Source organism: Microtus pennsylvanicus, chromosome 3 (genome assembly GCF_037038515.1).
Source record: "Microtus pennsylvanicus isolate mMicPen1 chromosome 3, mMicPen1.hap1, whole genome shotgun sequence".
NCBI classification, from domain to species: domain Eukaryota; kingdom Metazoa; phylum Chordata; class Mammalia; order Rodentia; family Cricetidae; genus Microtus; species Microtus pennsylvanicus.
The window spans coordinates 142,148,968-142,171,626 of NC_134581.1; the positions used below are offsets into that span (position 1 = coordinate 142,148,968).

General features: G+C 51.2%; 1 protein-coding gene across 4 annotated transcripts in view; it reads left to right on the forward strand.

Annotated features, from left to right (window-relative positions):
- The first annotated feature begins 108 nt into the window (after nucleotides 1–108).
- Tln1 (talin 1) overlaps nucleotides 109–22,659 on the forward strand; it is a 30,869-nt gene continuing 8,318 nt past the window's right edge. The window contains exons 1-35 of one of the 4 annotated variants that reach the window (XM_075967348.1): nucleotides 220–354; nucleotides 5,741–5,903; nucleotides 6,327–6,424; nucleotides 6,718–6,847; nucleotides 6,945–7,097; nucleotides 7,284–7,426; nucleotides 7,525–7,652; nucleotides 8,336–8,396; nucleotides 9,136–9,240; nucleotides 9,594–9,749; nucleotides 11,057–11,158; nucleotides 11,306–11,382; nucleotides 12,338–12,518; nucleotides 12,638–12,751; nucleotides 12,857–12,965; nucleotides 13,137–13,345; nucleotides 13,474–13,572; nucleotides 13,923–13,973; nucleotides 14,474–14,641; nucleotides 14,827–15,121; nucleotides 15,658–15,824; nucleotides 16,541–16,669; nucleotides 17,328–17,444; nucleotides 17,546–17,659; nucleotides 17,840–17,974; nucleotides 18,102–18,230; nucleotides 18,381–18,483; nucleotides 18,595–18,803; nucleotides 19,145–19,264; nucleotides 19,447–19,644; nucleotides 19,818–19,957; nucleotides 20,130–20,223; nucleotides 20,304–20,393; nucleotides 20,504–20,626; nucleotides 22,272–22,415. In XM_075967348.1, coding sequence (XP_075823463.1) covers nucleotides 5,774–5,903; nucleotides 6,327–6,424; nucleotides 6,718–6,847; nucleotides 6,945–7,097; nucleotides 7,284–7,426; nucleotides 7,525–7,652; nucleotides 8,336–8,396; nucleotides 9,136–9,240; nucleotides 9,594–9,749; nucleotides 11,057–11,158; nucleotides 11,306–11,382; nucleotides 12,338–12,518; nucleotides 12,638–12,751; nucleotides 12,857–12,965; nucleotides 13,137–13,345; nucleotides 13,474–13,572; nucleotides 13,923–13,973; nucleotides 14,474–14,641; nucleotides 14,827–15,121; nucleotides 15,658–15,824; nucleotides 16,541–16,669; nucleotides 17,328–17,444; nucleotides 17,546–17,659; nucleotides 17,840–17,974; nucleotides 18,102–18,230; nucleotides 18,381–18,483; nucleotides 18,595–18,803; nucleotides 19,145–19,264; nucleotides 19,447–19,644; nucleotides 19,818–19,957; nucleotides 20,130–20,223; nucleotides 20,304–20,393; nucleotides 20,504–20,626; nucleotides 22,272–22,415 — 4,521 coding nt within the window. In that variant the 5' untranslated portion in view covers nucleotides 220–354; nucleotides 5,741–5,773. Of the gene's footprint in view, nucleotides 355–5,734; nucleotides 5,904–6,326; nucleotides 6,425–6,717; nucleotides 6,848–6,944; nucleotides 7,098–7,283; nucleotides 7,427–7,524; nucleotides 7,653–8,335; nucleotides 8,397–9,135; nucleotides 9,241–9,593; nucleotides 9,750–11,056; nucleotides 11,159–11,305; nucleotides 11,383–12,337; nucleotides 12,519–12,637; nucleotides 12,752–12,856; nucleotides 12,966–13,136; nucleotides 13,346–13,473; nucleotides 13,573–13,922; nucleotides 13,974–14,473; nucleotides 14,642–14,826; nucleotides 15,122–15,657; nucleotides 15,825–16,540; nucleotides 16,670–17,327; nucleotides 17,445–17,545; nucleotides 17,660–17,839; nucleotides 17,975–18,101; nucleotides 18,231–18,380; nucleotides 18,484–18,594; nucleotides 18,804–19,144; nucleotides 19,265–19,446; nucleotides 19,645–19,817; nucleotides 19,958–20,129; nucleotides 20,224–20,303; nucleotides 20,394–20,503; nucleotides 20,627–22,271; nucleotides 22,416–22,659 lie in introns of all 4 variants that reach the window. The other 3 variants (XM_075967349.1, XM_075967350.1, XM_075967351.1) reach the window with 3 other exon arrangements.

Below are 22,659 nucleotides of genomic sequence, written 5' to 3' on the forward strand. Positions count from 1 at the left end.
GATCCGGCTCCGCCTTCGCCTCCAGCTAGAAAAAAAGAAGACTAAGAGTCTAAAAGGGAACTCTAGCTTAGTTCTGGCGTTCTCTCCAGCGCGCCGCACCCTCGCTTCCTGCCGGGGAGGGGCGGCCAGGCTTCAGCGAGCGCCCGCCCGAGCATCGAGAGTTGCGGCTAGAGTAGCTTCCTGACGTCTCGGCGACCATAGAGCGCGGGCCCAGGGCGCCGCCGGCGGGTGGGGGACGTTTCCAGGACGGAAGTGGACCAGAGTGTCGAAGGGAGGGCGAGGCCGGAGCCCCAGAGCGACCCGGAGAACGAGCGGGTAGCGGCCGGCGGGCGGGGCGCAGAGCCGGCAGCACAGGTAGGCCAGGCGGGCCGGGCCGGAGCTTCTAGGTGGGGCTGCGGGGACAGGCCAGCCCGGGAAGCGGCGGGCGGGGCCCCCCATCCTCCTGCATATCCTGTGTCCGGTCCTGTTGGGGAGGTCAGCGTCCAGTGCGTTTCGTTTGGGGTTTGGAGTTAAGCTAGCCGTGTGGCGAGAGGCAGGCCCCTTTCGTGGGAGCAGACTGTTCTCTGTCTCGGCTAGGTTTGGGGGAGGGTGAGGAATGGGGTGGCAGTGAGGCGCTGGGCGGGGATGTTCTTTGGTGTTAGCAGATAGTGAGTATATGGTTAGGAAAGCTTTGGGTGAGTTTGGGATTAGGTGCGGTCGACTTTAGGAAGCGGGGATCCCTTTAGAAGTTATGAAGCTGGACTAAATTTGAAATATTAGCTGCACTAGTCAAGTCTGTTTCGTTTAGGTGACATTTAGATTGATGTCATTATTTTGTTTTATGGTATGACCAGCGTATATCAGAGTACAGGATCAGGTTAAGGATCAACAACAGGAATTGACATAGCCCGTTTTAGGGATTAAAGGCCATTGTCATGGTTAGAATTAAGAATAAACAGTGGAAAGGTGAATTAGGAAGCAAGTTAAAAAATAAGCTTTAGGACTAAGGGTCAGTATTTAGGGTTAAAGTCGAGGGATTTAGGCCTAAAAATAAAAGCTAGATTAGTTTGGGTGTCTACTGTGGAAGGGATGAATGGCAAAGTCTGGGGAATTTGTAAACAAAGTCAGAGTTAATGTTAGGAACCAGTGGCAGCGATAGGGGTTGAGCTTTGCAGCCGCAGTTGAACAGGTAAAAAACATGAGAGGCTGGCAGCACCTAGCTGCCTTTGTTTCGTGGTGAGGTCCCTTACTCCGGTGTAATCACAGAGGCTTCTTTTACCCAGAGGCAACAGTCTGGGCTCCCACTAGAACTGCTGACACCTGGACCCTGGACGTCACTGGGAGGCAGGAGTTTCTAGACTTACGCCTTTTACTAGGTGGAAGGTGGGAACTGGAAAGCGACCCAGGAGTCAGACCAGGTCTAGTCCCAAGTGGGGAAGACTGGGAGAGAGGAGGCCATGACTATGAGGGAAGCTGGCCAGGCAAACACTGTTTCACCTGAGCTCCCACAGTTTAACCATGCAGCTTCGTTCCCTCCCTGCCCTGCCGGCCTCTTGCCCCTGGCCCTAAAATGCACACCCTGTACACTTCCTTATAGAATCTTTCCTGGCCTTTAGCTCTTTCCTGGTTGTCCATCTTAACTCTTCATTCTCATCCTCTTTCCCCATCTGTTCATCCACACACCCTACTTTAGTTTCTGTCACTCAAATCTGAGTTTTCCCATCATCATAAAGCACTTTCTCAGGCGCGCCACCTTGTCAGCTGCTGGACCTCCGCCTCCCAGCTCTTGCTGTGTGTCCCCCCAGGTTTCTGACCCTCCTTTAACGTCTAGGTCCAGTTGTAGATCCCCTTCCCCCATCCCCAACGGAAAAGAGGAAATGATACCCGAAGAGGAAACTGGGTCTTACTGATCCCACGCCCAGCCAGGCCACTGACCACACCCCCGTGTCACTACCAGCTTGACCCTGCCACTGACCACAACGCTATCCCCTATCCAGACTGATTCAGCCTTTGGCTCTACCCCACGCTGCCCCTCCTCCCCACTCCAGCATTACTTAGCCGCTGCCACTGACCCTCCACTACCCCAGCAGCAGCCTAATTTAGCCACTTACCACATCCCTCGCTCTTCTGAAGCTCCTGACCTGGCCTCTGACCTCCTGCTGTCATTCCCCAGTTAGTCACCATCCATGGAGTCACTCTTGCTCTTCCCCATCTGGTCCGGTCACCATCACACGGTCTGTTTCTTATCACCTCCCCTCTGTCCTCCCCAGTCCTCCCCAGTCGCAGCCTGATGCAGTCAGTAGCTCCACCCATCTGCCTCTACCTTCACATACTGTCCCATCACATCCCTTTCCCCCCACAGCTTCGTCCCGCATCCCCAGCCCAGTCTAGCCCCATCCCTTTCTCTCATTGCGTTACTTAACTGGAGCTGTCTCATTAATAAAGGCCTGCTGCTCATAGGAGACTGCCCCTGTGCTGAGGCTTCTGGGAGCAGAGGAGGCTCATCAGTTCCTCCCTCAGGTTTTTCTTATGAATGGCCGCCTCCTCTCCACACAGCTTTAACTCTGGCTTCATTATCCCTTGTACTAATACAGGGTCCTCCTAACCTGGCCCCAAAGTTGCCCTAAAGTCCAGTTCTGGGGATGTCCCTGCGCAAAGTTCCTTGACCTCCTGTTCCCCTCCCGTCAGTTAAGTTCCTCATACTCTTCTCTCAGCCTTTGCCTCTCCATCTTAACCCTGCCTTCCCCACCGCTGCTCCTTGCAGATCGCTGTGCTTCAGCCAGTTTGCCTGCTCACTCTCCCGAACGTTCCTCCACGATTTCCTGCTTCTCCACCTTTGCTCATGCCATTCTCTCTGCCTGGGATGCTGCCTCTGACGCATCTTCCACTGACCTAAAGGAGAGAGCTTGCTTGGGCTTTGGAGTCAAAGAGACCTGGGTTCGGATCTTGGCTTCACAACTTATTATTTGGACAAGTACTTTGGAAAAGTATTTAACATTCTTGAGCCTTGGTGCCTAATCTGTAAAAATGGGAGCAATGGCACCTACCTTGCAGGGTTGTTGAAGGATTAACTGATATTATGTATACAGTGCAATTAACATAGTCAATAAATGACACATCACTATTACTTTCATTATCTCCATGTTTTTAAAGTCCTAACTTCAAATAATCCCTCTCATGGGTACCCTGGTCCCTGTGCCCTAACCTGAAGGGATCCATCCGTTTTCTGAGCATACACATTTTGGCTCTTTTTACATCCTGCCCTCTGTTGTAACTCTGTGTTTAGCTTATCCACCCACCTGGAAGGCTGGCAACCTGCAGAAAGCAAAGTCTAGGTCTTACTCACCTTGGTTCCCAGCCACTGAAAGTTTGGCCCGGGGCCTTCCCACAATGGGCCCTCAAAAATGCGCGGAGGGAAAATGTGTGCATAATGGAAGGAGAGGGGTTGGGAACCTGGCATCGGGGCCTGGTGCACTGGTGAGGAAGCCGTGTGCACGTGTGTGGTGCCTTCAAGAGATACATCTTGTGTAGAGGCTGTGAGACCGCGATAAGGTCTATGTAGGGACAGCATAAGTAGTTCTGTGGGAAGGAGTTGTGTGCAGGCTGAGGGGACTTGGGGAAGAGTGAGTTTGCTTGTATGGATATGCAGACCCTATGCTGGAGGAAGTCAGGCCCAGCCCATCAGCTGCCCAGTCCAGCCTTAAATGAGCCTCCAGCAGCCCGAGGCCGGATATGTCAGTCTCACCCACAAACCCCTCCCCCTCCCAGCGGTTGAGGACTCAGAGGCCAAATTTGGTAACAGACTGAGTGTTATTCCCCCAACCCTCTTACATTTTGACTCTGTGTTCGGCTTTCTCTCTCCCTTTGTGCCCTTTCATAGCTCCCTATCTTTCTGTGGTTCCCTCTTGTGGGTACCTGCACTGGTGATAGTTTCCCTGTACCCCAAAATTCCTTAGCTCTAGTATACTTGCATTCCATTCCTTGCTGGGTTTTGACCTCCTGTCCTCCACTCCCCCCTCCAGTTGCCCAACGCCTCTGGAATGCATCTCAGGAATGTATTGAGGGAGGAGTTCTCTGGGGGGGGGGTATAGAGAGGGTGTTGTTGTTGTTCATAAAACATGATAAAAAGTGGGCCAGGGTTCTCAGTTCGGGACAGGAAGCAGACAGCTTCTACTAAGAGTTCCAGGGGTCTTGTTTGCCACTAGTCCCAATTCAGTGTCCAATTCCTTGACTTCCCTTCACTCTCAATGAATTGTGTGAATAGCTACCTACAGCCAGTCTGGAAGTTAGGGCAGGCATGACTCGGCTCTGTTATCGGGGTCTCACAGAGGAAGAAGTGGGTATCCATATGTCCGGAGGAAACGGGGAGGAGGGGCGTTCATGCAGCTTCAGCTTGGGCTGCGCTGCCCTCTCACTCCTCTCTGGTTCCTCGCACTGCTGACAACCGGGTCTGTCCACTACTGAAAAAGGTCCTCTATGAATGGGGGGGGGGGGCGGGGGCGGCTGGGAGGATCCTCTCATTTGGGGTAAAGATGGAGAACAAACTCTGCCTCTTCTCCTGCAGTCCTGGACTGTATGTATGATCAGAAACCTTCTCCTGGTCACCAGTCCTGGTATTTCCTACATCTGTGTCTGGTTTCTGTCAAGACTTTCTGCTCTCCTGCCCCATCTTTCCCAACTTCTTTATCCTCTACCCTTTCCTAGCTTACCTTCTGTATCATGATACCCACCTGTTTCCCAGTCCAGCTTACACCCTTGGGCTAGCAGTTTGCTAGGTGGAGGATGGGAGGCTGCCTTCCCTCCCTTCCCTCTTCATTAAGAGGCACTCAGCCCCATACCACATCGGGTCACATCATCAGCTGCTGGGCAGGCCTGTATATAACCTGCTGTTACGGTGGCTTCTTTAACCCACTGAGAAGTGGTGGCTGAAAGGTAGAGGAATGGAGTTGGCTTTGCAATGCTGAGCTGCACTGAAAGCATTGTCTGGGCACCTGGTTAAGGTGGAGGATAGTCTGAGAAGGACTTGAACAAGCGAGAGTGAGTGCAAGAGAGCCGTGGTAAGGACCAACAGCTGGGGGTAAAGGTCTGGACGCTGTCTTTCTTGCCTCAAACTTTCTCCTCTCCAAGAAGTGTTGGCGAGGTCATTTCTGAAGTCTGCAGACAGAGGGTCATAATACACCTTGACTGCACAGCTCACTGGGAGAGCCTATACCATTCGGGTTGGGAGAGAGCAGGCACAGAAGTAGGTCTCTCCCTGACAATGCTAGCCACAGACTGTAGGATTCGGGAGCCCCTAGGATTCCGCATTTTGCCAAGAAGAAGGTGAAAGCTATGAGAGGGAAGGCCTCAAATGGGCCAGGGCAGTGCTCTGAAAATCCCAGGATAGAATGGGAGACGAAGACAAGGAAAAAAACAAGGCAGAGGAAGGGTTGGAAAAAGAGGAGAGCAGGAACAAGAGGCCCGAGGCACTTGGAACCAGAGAGGTACGAATTCCAGTGGTGCAGGCAGGACAGTGTCCTCAGGTGACACCGCATTTCAGGCCTGTTCTTGTTCTCCAGAGACCAGCCTCTCTCTGGGGCGTCTTCAGTGATCAAGATAGATCACTTGATAGAAGTAACCTTTCCCTTTTGAAATTATTAAATAGGGCAAAACAACTTATTATAATTCTTGGTTGCAGTGAGTCCCTTAAGAGTCCTCTGCCTGGGACCGTCTGGGGACTCCAGTGAGAGTTATGTTCTAATGCTCTGATGTCACGGGCCAGGTATAGCCAGGCTGAAGAGTAGAAGCCGCCACCATGGTTGCACTTTCGCTGAAGATCAGCATCGGGAATGTGGTGAAGACGATGCAGTTTGAGCCATCTACCATGGTGTATGATGCCTGCCGCATGATTCGTGAGCGGATCCCAGAGGCCCTGGCTGGCCCTCGTGAGTGTGACTACCCTGGTGGTGGTGGGGCAGGAATCTTCCATCCCTTATTCAGTGTCTGCATTGTGTTCTGAGACTCTTCATCCCTTAAACCTATGCTCCAATTGTTCCAATGTTTCTTTTCCTCTTTTTTTTGTTTGTTTGTCTTTTTGTTGTTGTTGTTTTTAAAACAGGGTTTCTCTGTGCTTTGGAGCCTGTCCTGGAACTAGCTCTTGTAGACCAGGCTGGCCTTGAACTCACAGAGATCCACCAGCCTCTGCCTCCTGAGTACTGGGATTAAAGGCATGTGTCACCACCACCTGGTGTTTCTTTTCCTCTTTAAGTCCAAGGTCCTAGGAGAAAATTATATACAAAGGCAATGGTATAGCTGTTTGGCCACAGTGGAGGTTTTATAAGTCTAAGGTGATCTACCATCTCTTTTAGCCAGCGACTTTGGGCTATTTCTGTCAGATGATGACCCCAAAAAAGGTATATGGCTAGAGGCTGGGAAAGCTTTGGACTACTACATGCTCCGAAATGGGGTGAGTATCTTCCTCAGTGACCACTTGTTTCCTCTAACCAATGTCTCACTTGTTTCCACCATTATATCTGCTACTCCTCTCTCGTACCAGTTCCTTCCCCCAACCCTGGGCTTTGCATGTACCAGGCCCACTACCCCTAGCATGCCCATGTGGCTTTCTATGACAGGTGGTCAAAGCACCCTCTTTTTGGCTGAGCCACCATAGTCTTCCTTTCAGTAATCTACTTTCCTTCTCCTTGGCTATAAAGAGAACTAGTTTAAGTAGGCCCTGACTGCATTTCCCCGCTCCAACAGGACACCATGGAGTACAGGAAGAAACAGAGACCCCTGAAGATCCGGATGTTGGATGGAACCGTGAAGACTATCATGGTGGATGACTCCAAGACGGTCACTGACATGCTCATGACTATCTGTGCCCGAATTGGTAAGAGGTCTTGGGAGGGCAAAGGCCTGGGCAGGGAGGTTCCAACTCTGTCAAAAGACTTTTGTGCTTGGAGTTACCAAGCCATCCATTTCCCTAGGCATCACCAACCATGATGAATATTCACTGGTTCGAGAGCTGATGGAAGAGAAAAAGGACGAGGGGACAGGGACCCTAAGAAAAGACAAGACCCTCTTGCGAGATGAAAAAAAGATGGAGAAACTAAAGCAGAAATTGCACACAGATGATGAATGTAAGCAGAACCAAAGCGGTCCTTGGAAAAGGAGGGGGGTAGGGCAGCCATTTATTCTGTATTTGCCCTGAGTCATGGAATTTACATTTTGATGAGGAAAGGCTGGTATGAAGAAGTGAAAGCCCAGACACGAGGCAGCACAAGGGCCATATGGGGTTGGTGCTAAGGGTACTGTCTGTGCTCCAGTGAACTGGCTGGACCACGGGCGGACACTGAGGGAACAGGGGGTAGAAGAGCATGAGACGCTGCTGCTGCGGAGAAAGTTCTTCTACTCAGACCAGAATGTGGATTCCCGGGACCCTGTACAGCTGAACCTTCTCTATGTGCAGGTATGAAGTAGACCTGGACGGGGTGAGATGGGGCAGGGCAGGCATCAACAGGGCTGTCCCTGCACCCATGCAATGTTCGTTCCTTCTGTGGTCTCCAGGCGCGAGATGACATCCTGAATGGCTCCCACCCTGTCTCCTTTGACAAGGCCTGTGAGTTTGCAGGCTTCCAATGCCAGATCCAGTTTGGACCTCACAATGAGCAGAAGCACAAGGCTGGCTTCCTTGAGTAAGTGACCCACGTCCCATACCCTGTCATGCCTTGGAACCCCCTACCATTGTGATCCAGTGGACCTGTCTGCACTCCACCCTCCCTCCCCATTTCCTCTTCCAAGGTATGAGGATTGACCCCCACAGGTCTTCATACTTTCAGCACCATCGTCCTTTGTCTCCTCACTGGCCCCATCAGAGTGGCAATGTTTGTTCAGTATCTCCGCCCTGTCCCCTGTAACTTGTTTTTGTTTGTTTTAGAGTCTCTGAAGAATTTGCTATATTAGCCAAAGTAAAATAATAGGACATTTTCCTTTTGGGGAACATTACATTAAAAGATTCTCCAAATCTCATTCATTGTTATTTCTCAAGGTCCAAAGAACTTAGTGAGGCTTTGTTAGTGTCCGAAGTACATGACCATCCTTCTAGGAGCTTCCTCTCTTCTTGGCTCCCTCTTTTTCTCAGAAAACTAGGCTCCCAGTTGTAGTTTCCTCAATACCCCATCCTCCAAGGAAGCACAGGCCACTCAGGAGCTCATGCTGAGTTCCGACTAGTTCAGAAACCAGTGCAAACCAGTTTCCTCAGTCTCTCTTAGAGATGATACTGTCCTAGACGTTTCCTCAAACCTCTAGGCCCACAGTCCATGGCCTACATGCCCCTGATGCTATCCACTCCATGCTGACCCTCCCTTTTCTGGTGTAGCCTGAAGGACTTCCTGCCCAAGGAGTATGTGAAGCAGAAGGGCGAGCGTAAGATCTTTCAGGTGAATGGGGTAGGGGAAAGTGTCTGGGCTGACCTGGGAGCTTGGCTGCTTGATTCTCCTGGCTAAGTGGCCCCCACCTTCTCTCCATCTCTGCTCACCTTGCTTCTGCCCTCCGAGCTGCTCTCCACCTGCCTTATGCCAAGAAAGCAGAAGATTTGGGTTTTAGTCTCAGCTTGTCACCGATTTTGCTGTGGAATTTCCATTTTGGGTTTTGCTTTTTGTTTGAGACAGGATCTCACTTTGTAGCCCAGGCTGGCCTCAAACACACAGCAATCCTCTTACCTCAGCCTCCTGAGTATTGGGATTATGGGTGTGAGTTACCATGCCTGGCTCAATTCAGTATTTTCCTTGTTCTCTCCCCTGGGTTAATGGTGCCTACACTGTGGACACCAGATAGGAGCATCACTGGGCTTTTGGCCTGAAGTGACTGTGAAACTTAGTCTTTGTCCCTGTTCTGAATACTCAGCCCCAAAGACCTCTTTGTGAACTCTTATGGTCCTGGATCCTCCTGCTTCTTAACTCCCCAGACCCATGTTTAGAATGTCTGCAAGTTCCTTAACCTTGTTCCTTAGGCTGCTTCTGCTTCTTAGCCAGCCCACACTGCATTTCCTCATCTCTTGCCTTCCTAAACCTTTCCGTGTGCTAATAATACTCTGTCATTACAGTTAACATCCTGCTTGACTCCTCCATTGCAATACTATCCCCAGATTGCTAACTTTTCCCCATTTTCCACTTGAAGGCACACAAGAATTGTGGGCAGATGAGTGAAATTGAGGCCAAGGTACGCTATGTGAAGCTGGCCCGTTCCCTCAAGACTTACGGTGTCTCCTTCTTCCTAGTCAAGGTGGGTCCTGGCCCCTTCTTATTGCCTTCCTTATGCCTAACTCTTGTCCTTCCCTGTCTCTCCAGACTCCTCTGACTCTGTCTTCTGACTTCCCCTCCAGTTCCCAGGAATCTGATTCTCAGTGTTGCTTTGACTGTGAAAACCTGTCTGTTGTCAGTCCCCATCACCACCTCCTCCTTCCTTCCCCAGCATACTCCTTTGTCTGTAGTAGAGCTTCGTCCTGGCCTGCTCATGAGCACTGTAGTCTAGCCCTCCTGGCTACCTCAGCATCCCTTGTGGTCTGGAGCTGATCTGAGCATTTGCTCCACATTTGACCTCTAACCTTAACACCAACTGCAACCTCTGTCTCACAGGAAAAGATGAAGGGGAAGAATAAACTAGTGCCTAGGCTGTTGGGCATCACTAAGGAGTGTGTGATGCGTGTGGATGAGAAGACCAAGGAGGTGATCCAGGAATGGAGCCTCACCAACATCAAACGCTGGGCTGCCTCTCCCAAGAGCTTTACCCTGGTGTGTGTTGGGATTCCAATGGAAAGGGCTTGGGGTTACATACAAAGGTCTTTCCCTCCTTCCTTAGGGTGGGGTGAATTGAACAGGGCTGCAGAACAAGTATTTCTGTCATGGGAAGTAGAGATCAGACTGGATAGAGAAACTCAGTGAAGGATGCTTAAATGGACCAGGTAATGGATGGATACACTCCCTATATTCAACAGAGGCTTAGGGAGTATTCGTTACCATCCTATTGCTCTGCCAAAGCAACATGACCAAGGCAGCTTGTAGAAGGAAGGGTTTGTTTGGGCTTATGGTTATATGGTTTATATGGGCAATGGGATAAGAGCTCTTTGCCATCACTGGGAAATGCATAGAGCAGACAGTCATGGTGGCTAGAGCACTGAGCCGAGAAATCACATATTAAACCACAGGCAGGAAGCAGAGAGCAAACTGGCGATGGTTGAAGTCTTGAATTCTCAAAGCCCAGTGACATACTTTCTCCAGCAAGGCCACACCTCCTAAGCCTCCCTAAACAGTGCAGCCAAGTGTTTAAATGCCTGAGACTGTGGGGAAGGGGCATCTCGTTCAAACTACCACAGGGGGCTGTCACCTCAGTGGTAAACTGCTTGCCTATCATTTGTAAAGACAGGCGTTCATGCCCCAGTTCCACACACACAGACAAGTTGGGCATGTACTTAGCACTCTGAGGCAAGGGGATGGCAGTGAGTTTGAGGCTAGCCTGGACTAGTGAGTGAGTAGCAAACCATCCAAGGCTATATAGTATCAAAAAGAGAAAAGTAAAGTCGACAGAGCATGCTGTAGCCAGCCGCTGAGGTTATGTTAACTGTCAGGAAACGCTAATAGAAAGACAAGCAAGCCTCCCTTCTTTGAGCTCCAGCTATTTACGGTAATTCTTCCCCTCTGGCTTTGTAATTGTGAGGTTATGTGTTGAATGCTGATACCATGATACATTGATAGAATGCCAGATGATGGAAATGGAAATGATAGATGCTATTTTTCCACTTTGGATGGTCATTTAATAAACATACTGATGCCTTCCCAATCGTATCCTCTGGGGAAGGGTAGAAGAGATCTTTTAAATGACATGTATCGGAAACTGTAGCATAAAGGCCACTTCTCAGAAGCAAAGTCCCCTCTAGGAAGGGAGGTAAAGAAATCAGTGATTGAAGAAAGGTGGGCCAGCTTCCTGGAGGGCTGTTGGCATGGACAGCACCTTCATCAGGTGGACTTTGAGCCTTTCCTCCTACATTTCCCCCCTGGGGAGATTCATGTCTCCTGCTCAGTCCCCACCTTGTCTCTTTAAGGACTTTGGAGACTACCAGGATGGCTACTACTCAGTACAGACGACTGAAGGTGAGCAGATTGCACAGCTCATTGCCGGCTACATCGATATCATCCTTAAGAAGGTGAGTGCTGCCACCCAGCCTGCGCACTCCTTGGCTCTGCCCCCGAGCCCCTCCCCACGCCAGCCCTCTAGAAACAGGCCCAAGTTCTAGAAATGGCTGACTGCCTCTGCTTAACTACCCCACTCCTTTTCCCTTTTCTTCTTACAGAAAAAAAGCAAGGACCATTTTGGGCTGGAGGGGGATGAAGAGTCTACTATGTTGGAGGACTCGGTGTCTCCCAAAAAGTAGGAAGGGAGTGGGCTGATAACCATTCCGTGAATAGGGAAAGTAAAGCTTTACTGCAAGGAGTCACTGGGTGCTGGGCATCTTTAGCATAGTTCTTTGTTCTTTGTTTTGATGTGGTTTTTTGGTTTTTTCAAGACAGGATTTCTCTGTAGCTTTGGAGCCTGTCCTGGAACTAGCTCTTGTAGACCAGGCTGGCCTCAAACTCACAGAGATCCTCCTGCCTCTGCCTCCCAAGTGCTGGGATTAAAGGCGTGCGCCATCACCACACAGCTTGTTCTTTCTTCTTTTTAAAAAGGTTGTTTTATTTTTATTTGTGTGAGTGAGTTCAGGTGCTCTCAGACCAGAACAGGGTGTTTGGTCCCTGGAACAGTAATTGTGAGCTGTCTGACTTGGGTTCTGGGAACTGAACTTTGCTCCTTGCAAGAACGGCAGGCACTCTTAACTGCTGAGCCTGTTGTCCATCCCATGGTTCTTTCACTAGGCTCAGGCTATGACACCTTATGAAACCCTACATCAGTGGTTCTCAACCTGTGGGTCACGACCCCTTTGGGGCTCTCATATTTGGATATCCTACATGTCAGATACATTACTATTCATAACAGTAGCAAAATTATGGTTATGGTCAGGCAATAGTGGTGCACGCCTTTAATCCCAGCACTTGGGAGGTGGAGGCAGGTGGATCTCTGTGAGGTTAAAGCCAGTCTGATGTACAGATCAAGTTCCAGGACAGCTAGGGTGGTTTCACAGAAAAATTTGTCTCAAAAAAAAACCAACAAAACCCAAACAAACAAAAAATTACAGTTTTGAATTAGCAATAAAATAATTTTATGGTTTGGGGGGGGTCACCACATTGTGAGGAACTGTATTAAAGGGTCGCAGGGTTAGGAAGGTTGAGAACCACTGTCTGAGATCCCAGGACTGCTGAAGGACCGCAGCTGTTCATCCTGTCTCCAGGTCAACCGTCCTTCAGCAGCAGTATAACCGAGTGGGGAAAGTGGAGCATGGCTCTGTGGCTCTACCAGCCATCATGCGCTCTGGAGCCTCTGGTCCTGAGAATTTCCAAGTGGGTAGCATGCCACCTGCCCAGCAGCAGATTACCAGTGGCCAGATGCACCGAGGCCACATGCCGCCTTTGGTAAGAGTACATCTACCTCGGCATGGTCCATGGGTCCCTCTCCCAAGTGTCCTGCGTAAGCGGTGTTTTATGGTCCTCTCCCTGCCCTCTGACTTCATCTTTTCTTTCTTGTCTTTTAGACTTCAGCCCAGCAGGCGCTCACTGGGACCATTAACTCCAGCATGCAGGCTGTGCAGGCTGCCCAGGCTACTTTGGATGACTTTGACACACTGCCCCCTCTTGGCCAGGATGCTGTGAGTGTGGGGTAGAGGAGCTGAGTGATTAATTTAAAGCTGAGCTCTGTGCTGTAGAGGGGATAGTTAAACCAGAGTAGACTCTAAGGTTTTTCCTTCTCTCAGGCCTCCAAAGCTTGGCGTAAGAACAAGATGGATGAGTCAAAACATGAGATCCACTCCCAGGTAGATGCCATCACAGCTGGCACTGCCTCCGTGGTAAACCTGACAGCAGGTAGGCTGGATGTCAGCCTGTGTATGTGTGAAGGGGAAGCACATGTGCTCCGTGTGTGACTGTACCTTGACTCACAGTGGAAGGTTGTGTGTGTCCATCTCCCTCATGACACGTATGACTAGTGGGCGATGCTCCTTCCCCGTGACGTCTGTTCCTCCCCTCTGTTTTCAGGAGACCCTGCAGAGACAGACTATACCGCAGTGGGCTGTGCAGTCACCACCATCTCTTCCAACCTGACGGAGATGTCCCGTGGGGTGAAGTTATTGGCTGCCCTCCTGGAGGACGAAGGCGGCAATGGCCGGCCCCTCCTGCAAGCAGCGAAGGGCCTTGCAGGGGCGGTGTCAGAGCTGCTTCGCAGTGCTCAGCCAGCTAGTGCCGAGGTTAGGGGCCACCCCAAGGAGGAAGGGCAGTCCAGATTGTAGGTTGGAAATGTAACCCAGGAGCCTGTGAGCCCCGTGGGTACGTGGCCAGGGGTCAAGTGGCTTCTGACGGTGTTCCTTCTCCACAGCCCCGTCAGAACCTGCTGCAAGCAGCTGGGAACGTGGGCCAGGCCAGTGGGGAGCTGTTGCAGCAAATTGGGGAAAGTGACACTGACCCCCACTTCCAGGTTGGTGATGTACCCAGCTCCTAGAACCCCCACTACTAGGAGGAAATCTCTGATCCTAAATCCAGATCTTAGTCCCTATTTCTGTGAATTGGCCTATCTAAACCAGCCTGGTCATCTGTTTCCAGGAATGAGACTGAGAACTTCTAGTCTCTTGGAGTGAGAATTCAGACCCCTAAATAGAAATATAACCTACCTCGCTTTGCCTTTATTGATGGTGTCCCAGTGCATAGCCATGGCCCCAGCTCTAAGCTCTCTCAGATACCCCTGTCTCACTGAGGAGGAAGCTGTCCCCTTCCCCCACCCTAGGCAAGTTGCCTCAGCTGACTTTTCATCCTGGATTTCCCATGCAGATGTGTGTACCCAGAGGGGCTGGGGCTCGATCTCCCCCCGATTCCCCTACGGTAACGGCCTCTGGCCTGGGCCTTCCCAGCTTGGTCCTCTCTGAGCCGCATACACTCGCTTCTACACCTCTTCCTCAGCCTCCTAGGGGAACAGACATGATGGGAGATGGGGAGACCTAAACTGGCATGGTTGGAGTAAAGAGATCAGACAGGGTAGGACAGGGTCTTGCTCCTTGCACACTGAGATTGAGAGGCATGGAGGCATAAAGTGCCCATCCCATTTCACCACACCCCCATCACTGTCCGAGTGTATCCGCCTCAAGCATTTCTCTCTCCCTTTGGTGTAGACTCTATTTCTGTCGGTGAGGGTTTGTTTCCGGTGAGGGTCTGTCCTTCTGGGTGCTCAAGGTAGAGGGGCTTGGGATAGGTTCTGGATGCTTCTGCATATACTGTCCTCTGATTGGAGTCAGTGGGAATAATGAAGCAGCTTAAGCCTGAGAGAAGTGTCTGTGGAGCCTAAGCTCAGAATCAGATCTTGCTGACTCCTTTTTTCCGCACAGGACGTTCTAATGCAACTAGCAAAGGCAGTGGCGAGCGCTGCCGCTGCCCTGGTCCTCAAGGCCAAGAGCGTGGCCCAGCGCACAGAGGATTCGGGGCTTCAGACCCAAGTTATTGCTGCAGCTACACAGTGTGCCCTATCTACCTCCCAACTGGTGGCCTGTACAAAGGTGAGCCCAGGTTTGCTGTGTCTTCTGCCCTTGGCTAGTACAACCACACACTCACACAAACGTCTCTTCGTCTCTGGCTCTTGAGGCCACAGCAGTCATCCCAGTGATGACTGTGAATGCCACCAACACCTCATCTCATAGCCTCTGTCCCTTGCCTGCATGTCTGAAACTCAATTTTCCCATAGGTGGTTGCGCCTACGATCAGCTCACCTGTCTGCCAGGAGCAGCTGGTAGAGGCTGGACGACTGGTAGCCAAGGCTGTGGAGGGCTGTGTGTCTGCCTCCCAGGCAGCTACAGAAGATGGACAGCTGTTGCGAGGGGTAGGAGCTGCAGCCACAGCTGTCACCCAGGCCCTCAATGAGCTGCTGCAGCATGTGAAGGCCCATGCCACAGGGGCTGGGCCTGCTGGCCGGTATGACCAGGCCACTGACACCATCCTCACTGTCACTGAGAATATCTTCAGCTCCATGGGTGATGCTGGTAAGAATACTCACCCCCAGGAACCAGGAGCCCAGTGTCCCCTAAAGACCCAGCCATGCTACCTGTGAGGATCAGCACAGTGGCCTTCTAGCTGTGTGACTATGAGTCTAGAACCTTCACTTCCCCATCAGGAAAGCAGCACAAGCCTTGTTCTGTCTTCCTTGGAACATTTAAAGGAGACAACAATAGGCAGCAAATCGCATGGTTAAAAGCCTCGAAAACAAGGAAGAAGAGGGGAAATGTGGCCTCCTCCACTTCACCTTCTTACCCCCACATCGTTCAGCGAGACTGTCTCTCTTCTCAAAAGACATTTACTAGAATACTAGCTGGAAACTGTCGTTCCTCCCATGGGGACTCCCTAGATCTGTTCTCCAAGATCTTAACCCAGGAAACTGGCATGCCGAGGAAGTCACTTGAGAACTTCCCAGTCTCTTCTGTCCCTGAAAGCCCTTGTCTGCCTTGTCTGTCCCGCTCCTCCTCCCTTGCCCGCTTTCAGTGTCTCTGGCTTTCTTACTCGATGATACCCTGTGTTCTAGGGGAGATGGTACGGCAGGCCCGCATCCTGGCCCAGGCCACCTCAGACCTGGTCAATGCCATCAAGGCCGATGCTGAGGGGGAGAGCGATCTGGAGAACTCTCGAAAGCTCCTGAGTGCTGCCAAGATCCTTGCTGATGCCACTGCCAAGATGGTGGAGGCAGCCAAGGTACAGAGTAGTTTTCTGTGCAGACCCTGAACTGGGCCCTGAGGAGAAGTAGATAAGTCCACATGGGGACCTTGTCTGATGGGAAAAGCAGAAAATAGCCCAGATGAGGAAACCCCAGGAAGCCCCCAGCCCCCAGCCTGTAGCAGGTGGCACCAGGCAGACCTTCAGTGACTGAGACTCCCAGTGCTCTCTGACTGTGAGCTTCCACATTCTTTTCTTACTTTGTGTTGAAGGCTGCTGTTCCCATCTTCCTTCTGCCGCCACCACATCAGCTTGGCATCTTTTCTGGTCCCCTGTGAAGGCAGATAGCCTTTTGGTCCAGGGTTTCTGCTGGTCATACAAAATAAGATAGTATTAGATGCTTACACACAGGGTGTGATGGCTGTCAGGAAGCGTCAGAGATCCCCGGAAGTTACAACTGCTGCAGATTCCTGCTGCCACTTCTCCAAAGAAAGCCTCCCTCTCCCGGGCCACCCTGAGTTAATGGAGAACTCTGAGTAGTCTGTCGGGAACAGCTAGAAAAAGAGTAACCTGGGGCACCCCCACCCTTCAGCCTGCCCATTTAGAAATGGTTCTCAGTTCTCAACAGTCACTGCCTAAGATGCAGGTAGTTAGAGTTAGGAAAACAAGTGAGTTTTAAACTGGGTTTAGAGGGGTCAGAAAAGAGTGTACTTTGGGTCAAAGTGATGATGGATGATGACCGTCTCTCCTCTCAGGGAGCAGCCGCCCACCCTGACAGTGAGGAACAGCAGCAGCGCCTGCGTGAAGCCGCTGAGGGGCTTCGCATGGCCACCAATGCAGCTGCACAGAATGCCATCAAGAAAAAATTGGTGCAGCGCTTAGAGGTAAAGCTGGACAGTCTGTGCAAAGGGTAGGGGGTAAAGCTGGACGGTCTGCAGAGGGTGGGAGGGGTAAAGCTGGACGGTCTGCAAAGGGTGGGGGGTAAAACTGGACAGTCTGTGCAGAGGGTGGGGGGTAAAGCTGGACAGTCTGTGCAGGGGGTGGGGGGTAAAGCTGGACAGTCTGTGCAGGGGGTGGGGAGTAAAGCTGGACAGTCTGTGCAGGGGGTGGAGGGTAAAGCTGGACAGTGTGGGCAGGGGGGGGGTAAAGCTAGACAGTGTGGGCAGGGGGGGTAAAGCTGGACAGTGTGGGCAGGGGGGGTAAAGCTGGACAGTGTGGGCAGGGGGGGTAAAGCTGGACAGTCTGTGCAGAGGGTGGGGGGTAAAGCTGGACAGTGTGTACAGGGGGGATAAAGCTGGACAGTGTGTACAGGGGGGATAAAGCTGGACAGTGTGGGCAGGGGGGTAAAGCTGGACAGTGTGGGCAGGGGGGGTAAAGCTGGACAGTCTGTGCAGAGGGTGGGGGGGTGAACACATGGATGCAGCAAAAGGAATGAGTGGGGACAGATGAGTAGAGTCAGTATTTCCTTAAGGAATATATAACATGGGCCTGGTAAGCCAAAGCCTGGGAATTCCTGGTCTTCTGATTACTCTGTCCTCTCAGCATGCCGCCAAGCAAGCCGCAGCCTCTGCTACGCAGACCATCGCTGCAGCCCAACATGCAGCGTCTGCCTCCAAGGCCTCTGCAGGCCCCCAGCCCCTGCTGGTACAGAGCTGTAAGGTAAGTCTCCAGGAGACATGTGGGAGTGAGGAGGGGTGAGAAGAAAGGTCGTTCTTTCCCTAAGTTCAAGAACGTGGTACTCACAGCACTTTGACCTACAGGCTGTGGCAGAGCAGATTCCACTGCTGGTACAGGGCGTCCGAGGAAGCCAAGCTCAACCTGACAGCCCCAGTGCTCAGCTCGCCCTCATTGCTGCCAGTCAGAGCTTCCTGCAGGCAAGACACTCCCCACTTCTAAGACCCAGACCTCCTCACCTTTCCAGGACCTTAGATCTCCCACAGTCTGAATATCTCCTAGTTGCTAAGACCGAACCTGAGTGCTTACTCCATCCTGCCAGTGTCCATTGAAGGCTAGAGCCAGGATATTGCACCTCATTTGCATATCCTCTCCAACAGCCAGGTGGGAAGATGGTGGCAGCTGCAAAAGCCTCAGTGCCAACGATTCAGGACCAGGCTTCAGCAATGCAGCTGAGTCAGTGTGCAAAGAACCTGGGCACTGCGCTGGCAGAACTCCGTACTGCTGCCCAGAAGGTACGGGTGCTAGTTCTAGCTGTGGAGGATGAGGCTCTGCATGTGGACTCCTGGGATGGGGGAGAATTTGTACGGTAGAACCTCCAAGGGATGACTCTAGCCATACCCTTGCGGCTCACCGTCACAGGCTCAGGAGGCATGTGGACCTTTGGAGATGGATTCTGCACTGAGTGTCGTACAGAATCTAGAGAAAGACCTGCAGGAAGTAAAGGCAGCAGCTCGAGATGGCAAGCTTAAACCCTTACCCGGGGAAACAGTGAGTATTCTTAATAACAGGCCTTCACTCAAACCCTGAAAGTCTGCTCAGCTGTGCTCTAGAACCTTCCTTTAGTCTGCCAGCTGTCCCCAGAACCTTCTCAGATGCCTTCTCAGTTCCTCCTCCTAAGCCTTCACCCCTTATCTGCAGATGGAGAAGTGTGCCCAAGATCTTGGCAACAGCACCAAAGCAGTGAGCTCCGCCATCGCTAAGCTGCTGGGGGAGGTTGCCCAGGGCAATGAGAACTATGCAGGTATGTGGGCACAAGGCTAGAAATGGGACACATGATAGGGAAGTGGAGAAGGGGGAGCTTGTTGAAGAAAGAAGCTGATGGAGCAAACCCCTCTGCTCTATGTATTCCCAGGTATTGCAGCTCGGGATGTGGCAGGTGGACTACGGTCACTTGCCCAGGCTGCTCGGGGTGTCGCTGCCCTGACATCAGATCCTGCAGTGCAGGCCATTGTGCTTGACACAGCCAGTGACGTTCTGGACAAGGCCAGCAGCCTCATTGAGGAGGCAAAAAAAGCAGCTGGCCATCCAGGGGACCCAGAGAGCCAGCAAAGGCTTGCTCAGGTCAGGTATTAGGGAGGGGCTTCTCCCCACCCGTCCTTTAATCTCTTCAGAAGGCCCGACCTAACAGGACACCTTCTTTAGCTTCATGTGTTCTCAGGTCTGCTCATAGAGCACCTGTCTGAATTCCACCTTCTCTCCTGTCTTAGAAGTATCTGTTAAATTAGGCACAAAGCTTGCAGAGCAGCCGGTTTGGGGATGTTTGGGGATCATTGTCTCTGACCCTGACCTCGGCTTTTCCAGTTTTAGTGGCAGGCCAGCTGGTTATCTCCACGTCCCAGTGTGAAAGGAGGGCTCTCCCAGATTATTCTCTCTTTGGCAACCCTGTTTCTTTTGTACTCCAGGTGGCGAAAGCTGTGACCCAGGCCCTGAACCGCTGTGTCAGCTGCCTGCCTGGCCAGAGAGATGTGGATAATGCCCTAAGAACAGTTGGAGATGCCAGCAAGCGACTCCTCAGTGACTCGGTAGGAACAGACATGGCTAGCAGAGGAGAGCTTTCTCCCTCTGGGCTTCTCCTCTGACCCTGCCCTCCCAAAGCTGTCCCTTTCCACTAGTCCTAGGTCCCGTGCCCTTCTTACTGCCTTCCTTTCCCAAACTCTGTCTCAGCTCCCATCCATTTTACTGACTTTCCCCTCTGACCCCTCAGCTTCCTCCCAGCACGGGGACATTTCAAGAAGCTCAGAGCCGACTGAACGAAGCTGCTGCTGGGTTAAATCAGGCAGCCACAGAGCTGGTGCAGGCCTCCCGAGGAACCCCTCAGGACCTGGCTCGGGCCTCGGGTCGATTTGGACAGGACTTTAGCACCTTCCTGGAAGCTGGAGTGGAGATGGCAGGACAGGCTCCGGTACGAAGGGGCAGCGGGTGCCATCAGGGCGCTATAGGGAGCACTGAGTATTTGGGGCCTGGGTCTGCTCCTGGTTCCCTTCGCACAGTGTCTAACAGAATGTAAACATTTGGGAAAGAAGATACTTTTAGAAACAGATATGACAGGGTAATGTATGCCATCACCTTTAACAGAGTCAAGAGGACCGAGCCCAGGTGGTGTCCAATTTGAAGGGCATATCCATGTCTTCAAGCAAACTTCTTCTGGCTGCTAAGGCCCTATCCACAGATCCTGCTGCTCCCAACCTCAAGAGTCAACTGGCTGCAGCTGCTAGGTAAGCAGGAACTAAAAAGCCCAGCTCTGGGGACCTGTGAAGAGGCCAGAGAGGGGACATTTCATGAGACATCCCCAGGTTTGGCGGTAGTCAAGCAAAAGAAAGTCCCATGCACACAGGACTCAGGGAAGATCACCCAGTCACTTAGTTGCACACCTCTCCCCCAAATCAGGGCAGTGACAGACAGCATCAACCAGCTCATCACCATGTGCACCCAGCAAGCACCTGGACAGAAGGAGTGTGACAATGCCCTTCGGGAACTAGAGGTGAGCCTTTAGCATGGAAGCCGAGACACAGAGCTAGGGTTGAGGGAACGTCTCAAATTTCATGTCACTCCCCTACACAGACAGTCCGAGAACTCCTGGAGAATCCAGTCCAGCCCATCAATGACATGTCTTACTTTGGATGCTTGGACAGTGTCATGGAGAACTCCAAGGTTAGTGGAATGGGGAGCTCCAGAGAGGCAGGGACAGGAAAGTGGAATTAACACTGATACCTTGGTGCTCAGGACGTGATCCAACCCTCTTGATACCCTCTCTTCCTTAGGTCCTAGGTGAGGCCATGACTGGCATCTCCCAAAATGCGAAGAACGGAAATCTGCCGGAGTTTGGAGATGCCATTGCCACAGCCTCCAAGGCCCTCTGTGGCTTCACCGAGGCAGCTGCGCAGGTTATTTCCCTCAGATGAACCCCTAGAGCAGCTCCTGCTTTCCACGCCCTTTCTCCCTTTGCAAGGCTATAACTCAAGAGGCTAGTGCAAAATCTGGGCTCCTCCAGTGGGGAGGGAGACGGTCATCAGAAGTGTTGAACACCAACAGTTCAGGTCGCTGTGACCCTTCTTTGATTATATTGACCAGCTGTGAGGCTGTTTATGGTGCTGGGGATTGAAATAAAGCCTCGCAGCCTGTTAGGAAAGCACTGTACTACTGAGCTACACTCCCACCTAGGTGAAGCACTTTTGTTAAAGTAATTGCAGGGAAGGGAAGATCAGCTGTTGCCGTGCTTGCCTCTAATCTTAGCACTAGGTGGAAGTAGGCGGATTGCTGAGTTTGAGGCCAGCCTGGTCTACAGAGTGAGTTCCAGGTGACCCTCAAAAAATTAATCCCGCCTGGGAATTTCTTTCCAGCTATTTTTTTTTTTCCTGAAAGCCTACCATTCTCTTCCCTCTGCCTTATTTCCCTTTGCCCTAGGTACCCTGCTGTAAGTAGCTTGACTTTTAATTTTTTTTTTATGCGTATGAGTGTTTTTCTTGTATGTCTGTGTACCATGTGAGAGCCTGGTGCCTTCAGAGATGAGAAGAGGGTGTCAGATACCCCAGAGCAAACTTTGGTTGTGAGCCACCATATGTGTGCTGGGAATTGAACCCAGGTATTTTGCAAGAAATTAATTGCTGAGCTGTCTGTTCAGCCCCAGGCTTGACTTTTAAAAATCTTCCTGGTTTTGTTTCTCCTTTTATTTTTGGGAAAACATGCAGAAGAAAAAGCAAAGCTATCCTGTGTTGACTGAAGTATGAATTAAACATTCTGATGCTCTTCCCATTATAAAAATGGTAAATGTTACTGGGCGTGGTGGCGCACGCTTTTAATCCCAGCACTTGGGAGGCAAAGGGAAGTGGATCTCTGAGTTTGGGGCCAGCCTGGTCTACAGAGCGATGTCCAGGACAGCCAGGGCTGTTACACAGAGAAACCCTGTCTTCAAAAAACAAAACAAAAAACAAAGCAAAACAATAAGTAAACAATGTCTACATCTGTTGCCACTTCCCAGACTCCAAAGCCTCGTGGGTACTAGTTAAGAGCCTTGTAGTTCTAGAATTTTATCATTTTTGTCTTTTTCTTTTGAGCAGGATAGTCCTTGACTGGCCTCAAATTCACTATGTAAACTAGGCTAGGCCTCAAACATTCATACACTCTTGCCTCTTTGTATGCACATACAATTCAAATAGTCATACTGCTTCTTAAGTGTGTTGTGCTTGGTACTTTTCAGTCTGATCTAGCACAAACACCTGTACTTCTAAACTGAAATGAAGTTCAATAAAATCCTATTTGTTTATTTGTTTTTTTGAGATGGTATCTCACTACTCCAGGCTGTCTTCAAACTCAGCATCTTTGTCTCCTGGGATTGGGATTACAGGCAGATACTACCTCCTGTTTACTTCTCTAATCTTCTGAAATGTTGGATCAGTTTAGCTGAATGAACGTTTGTTTTAATCGGGTAGCTATGGTTTGTTGGCACTGCTTCTATGCACATAGAACTCAAAAGGATAAGGTCTGTTCTCTAAACCGCCTTTCCCTCCACCACTGTTCATTTCTCCTCAGGCAGCATATCTGGTTGGTGTCTCTGACCCCAATAGCCAAGCTGGACAACAAGGACTGGTGGAACCCACACAATTTGCCCGTGCAAACCAGGCAATTCAGATGGCCTGTCAGAGTCTGGGGGAGCCTGGCTGTACCCAGGCTCAGGTAATGCAAGAGTACAGGTACCCTGGGCAAGGCTGAGAAAGAAGGGACAGGCCCCAGGAGGAAAGGGGGGAGGAGAGGGTGGGGATCCACCCCTACCGTTCATAGAACACTTGCTTTGACTGACTTCTGCCTTGTCTTTCCTTGTTCTTCCACTTAGTGCTGAGGTCACCACCTCTCTAGAGACCTCTGAGCTCATTCTTCCACTTGCCCCATTTTGATTTTTCTCCATGAATGTATCTGTTGT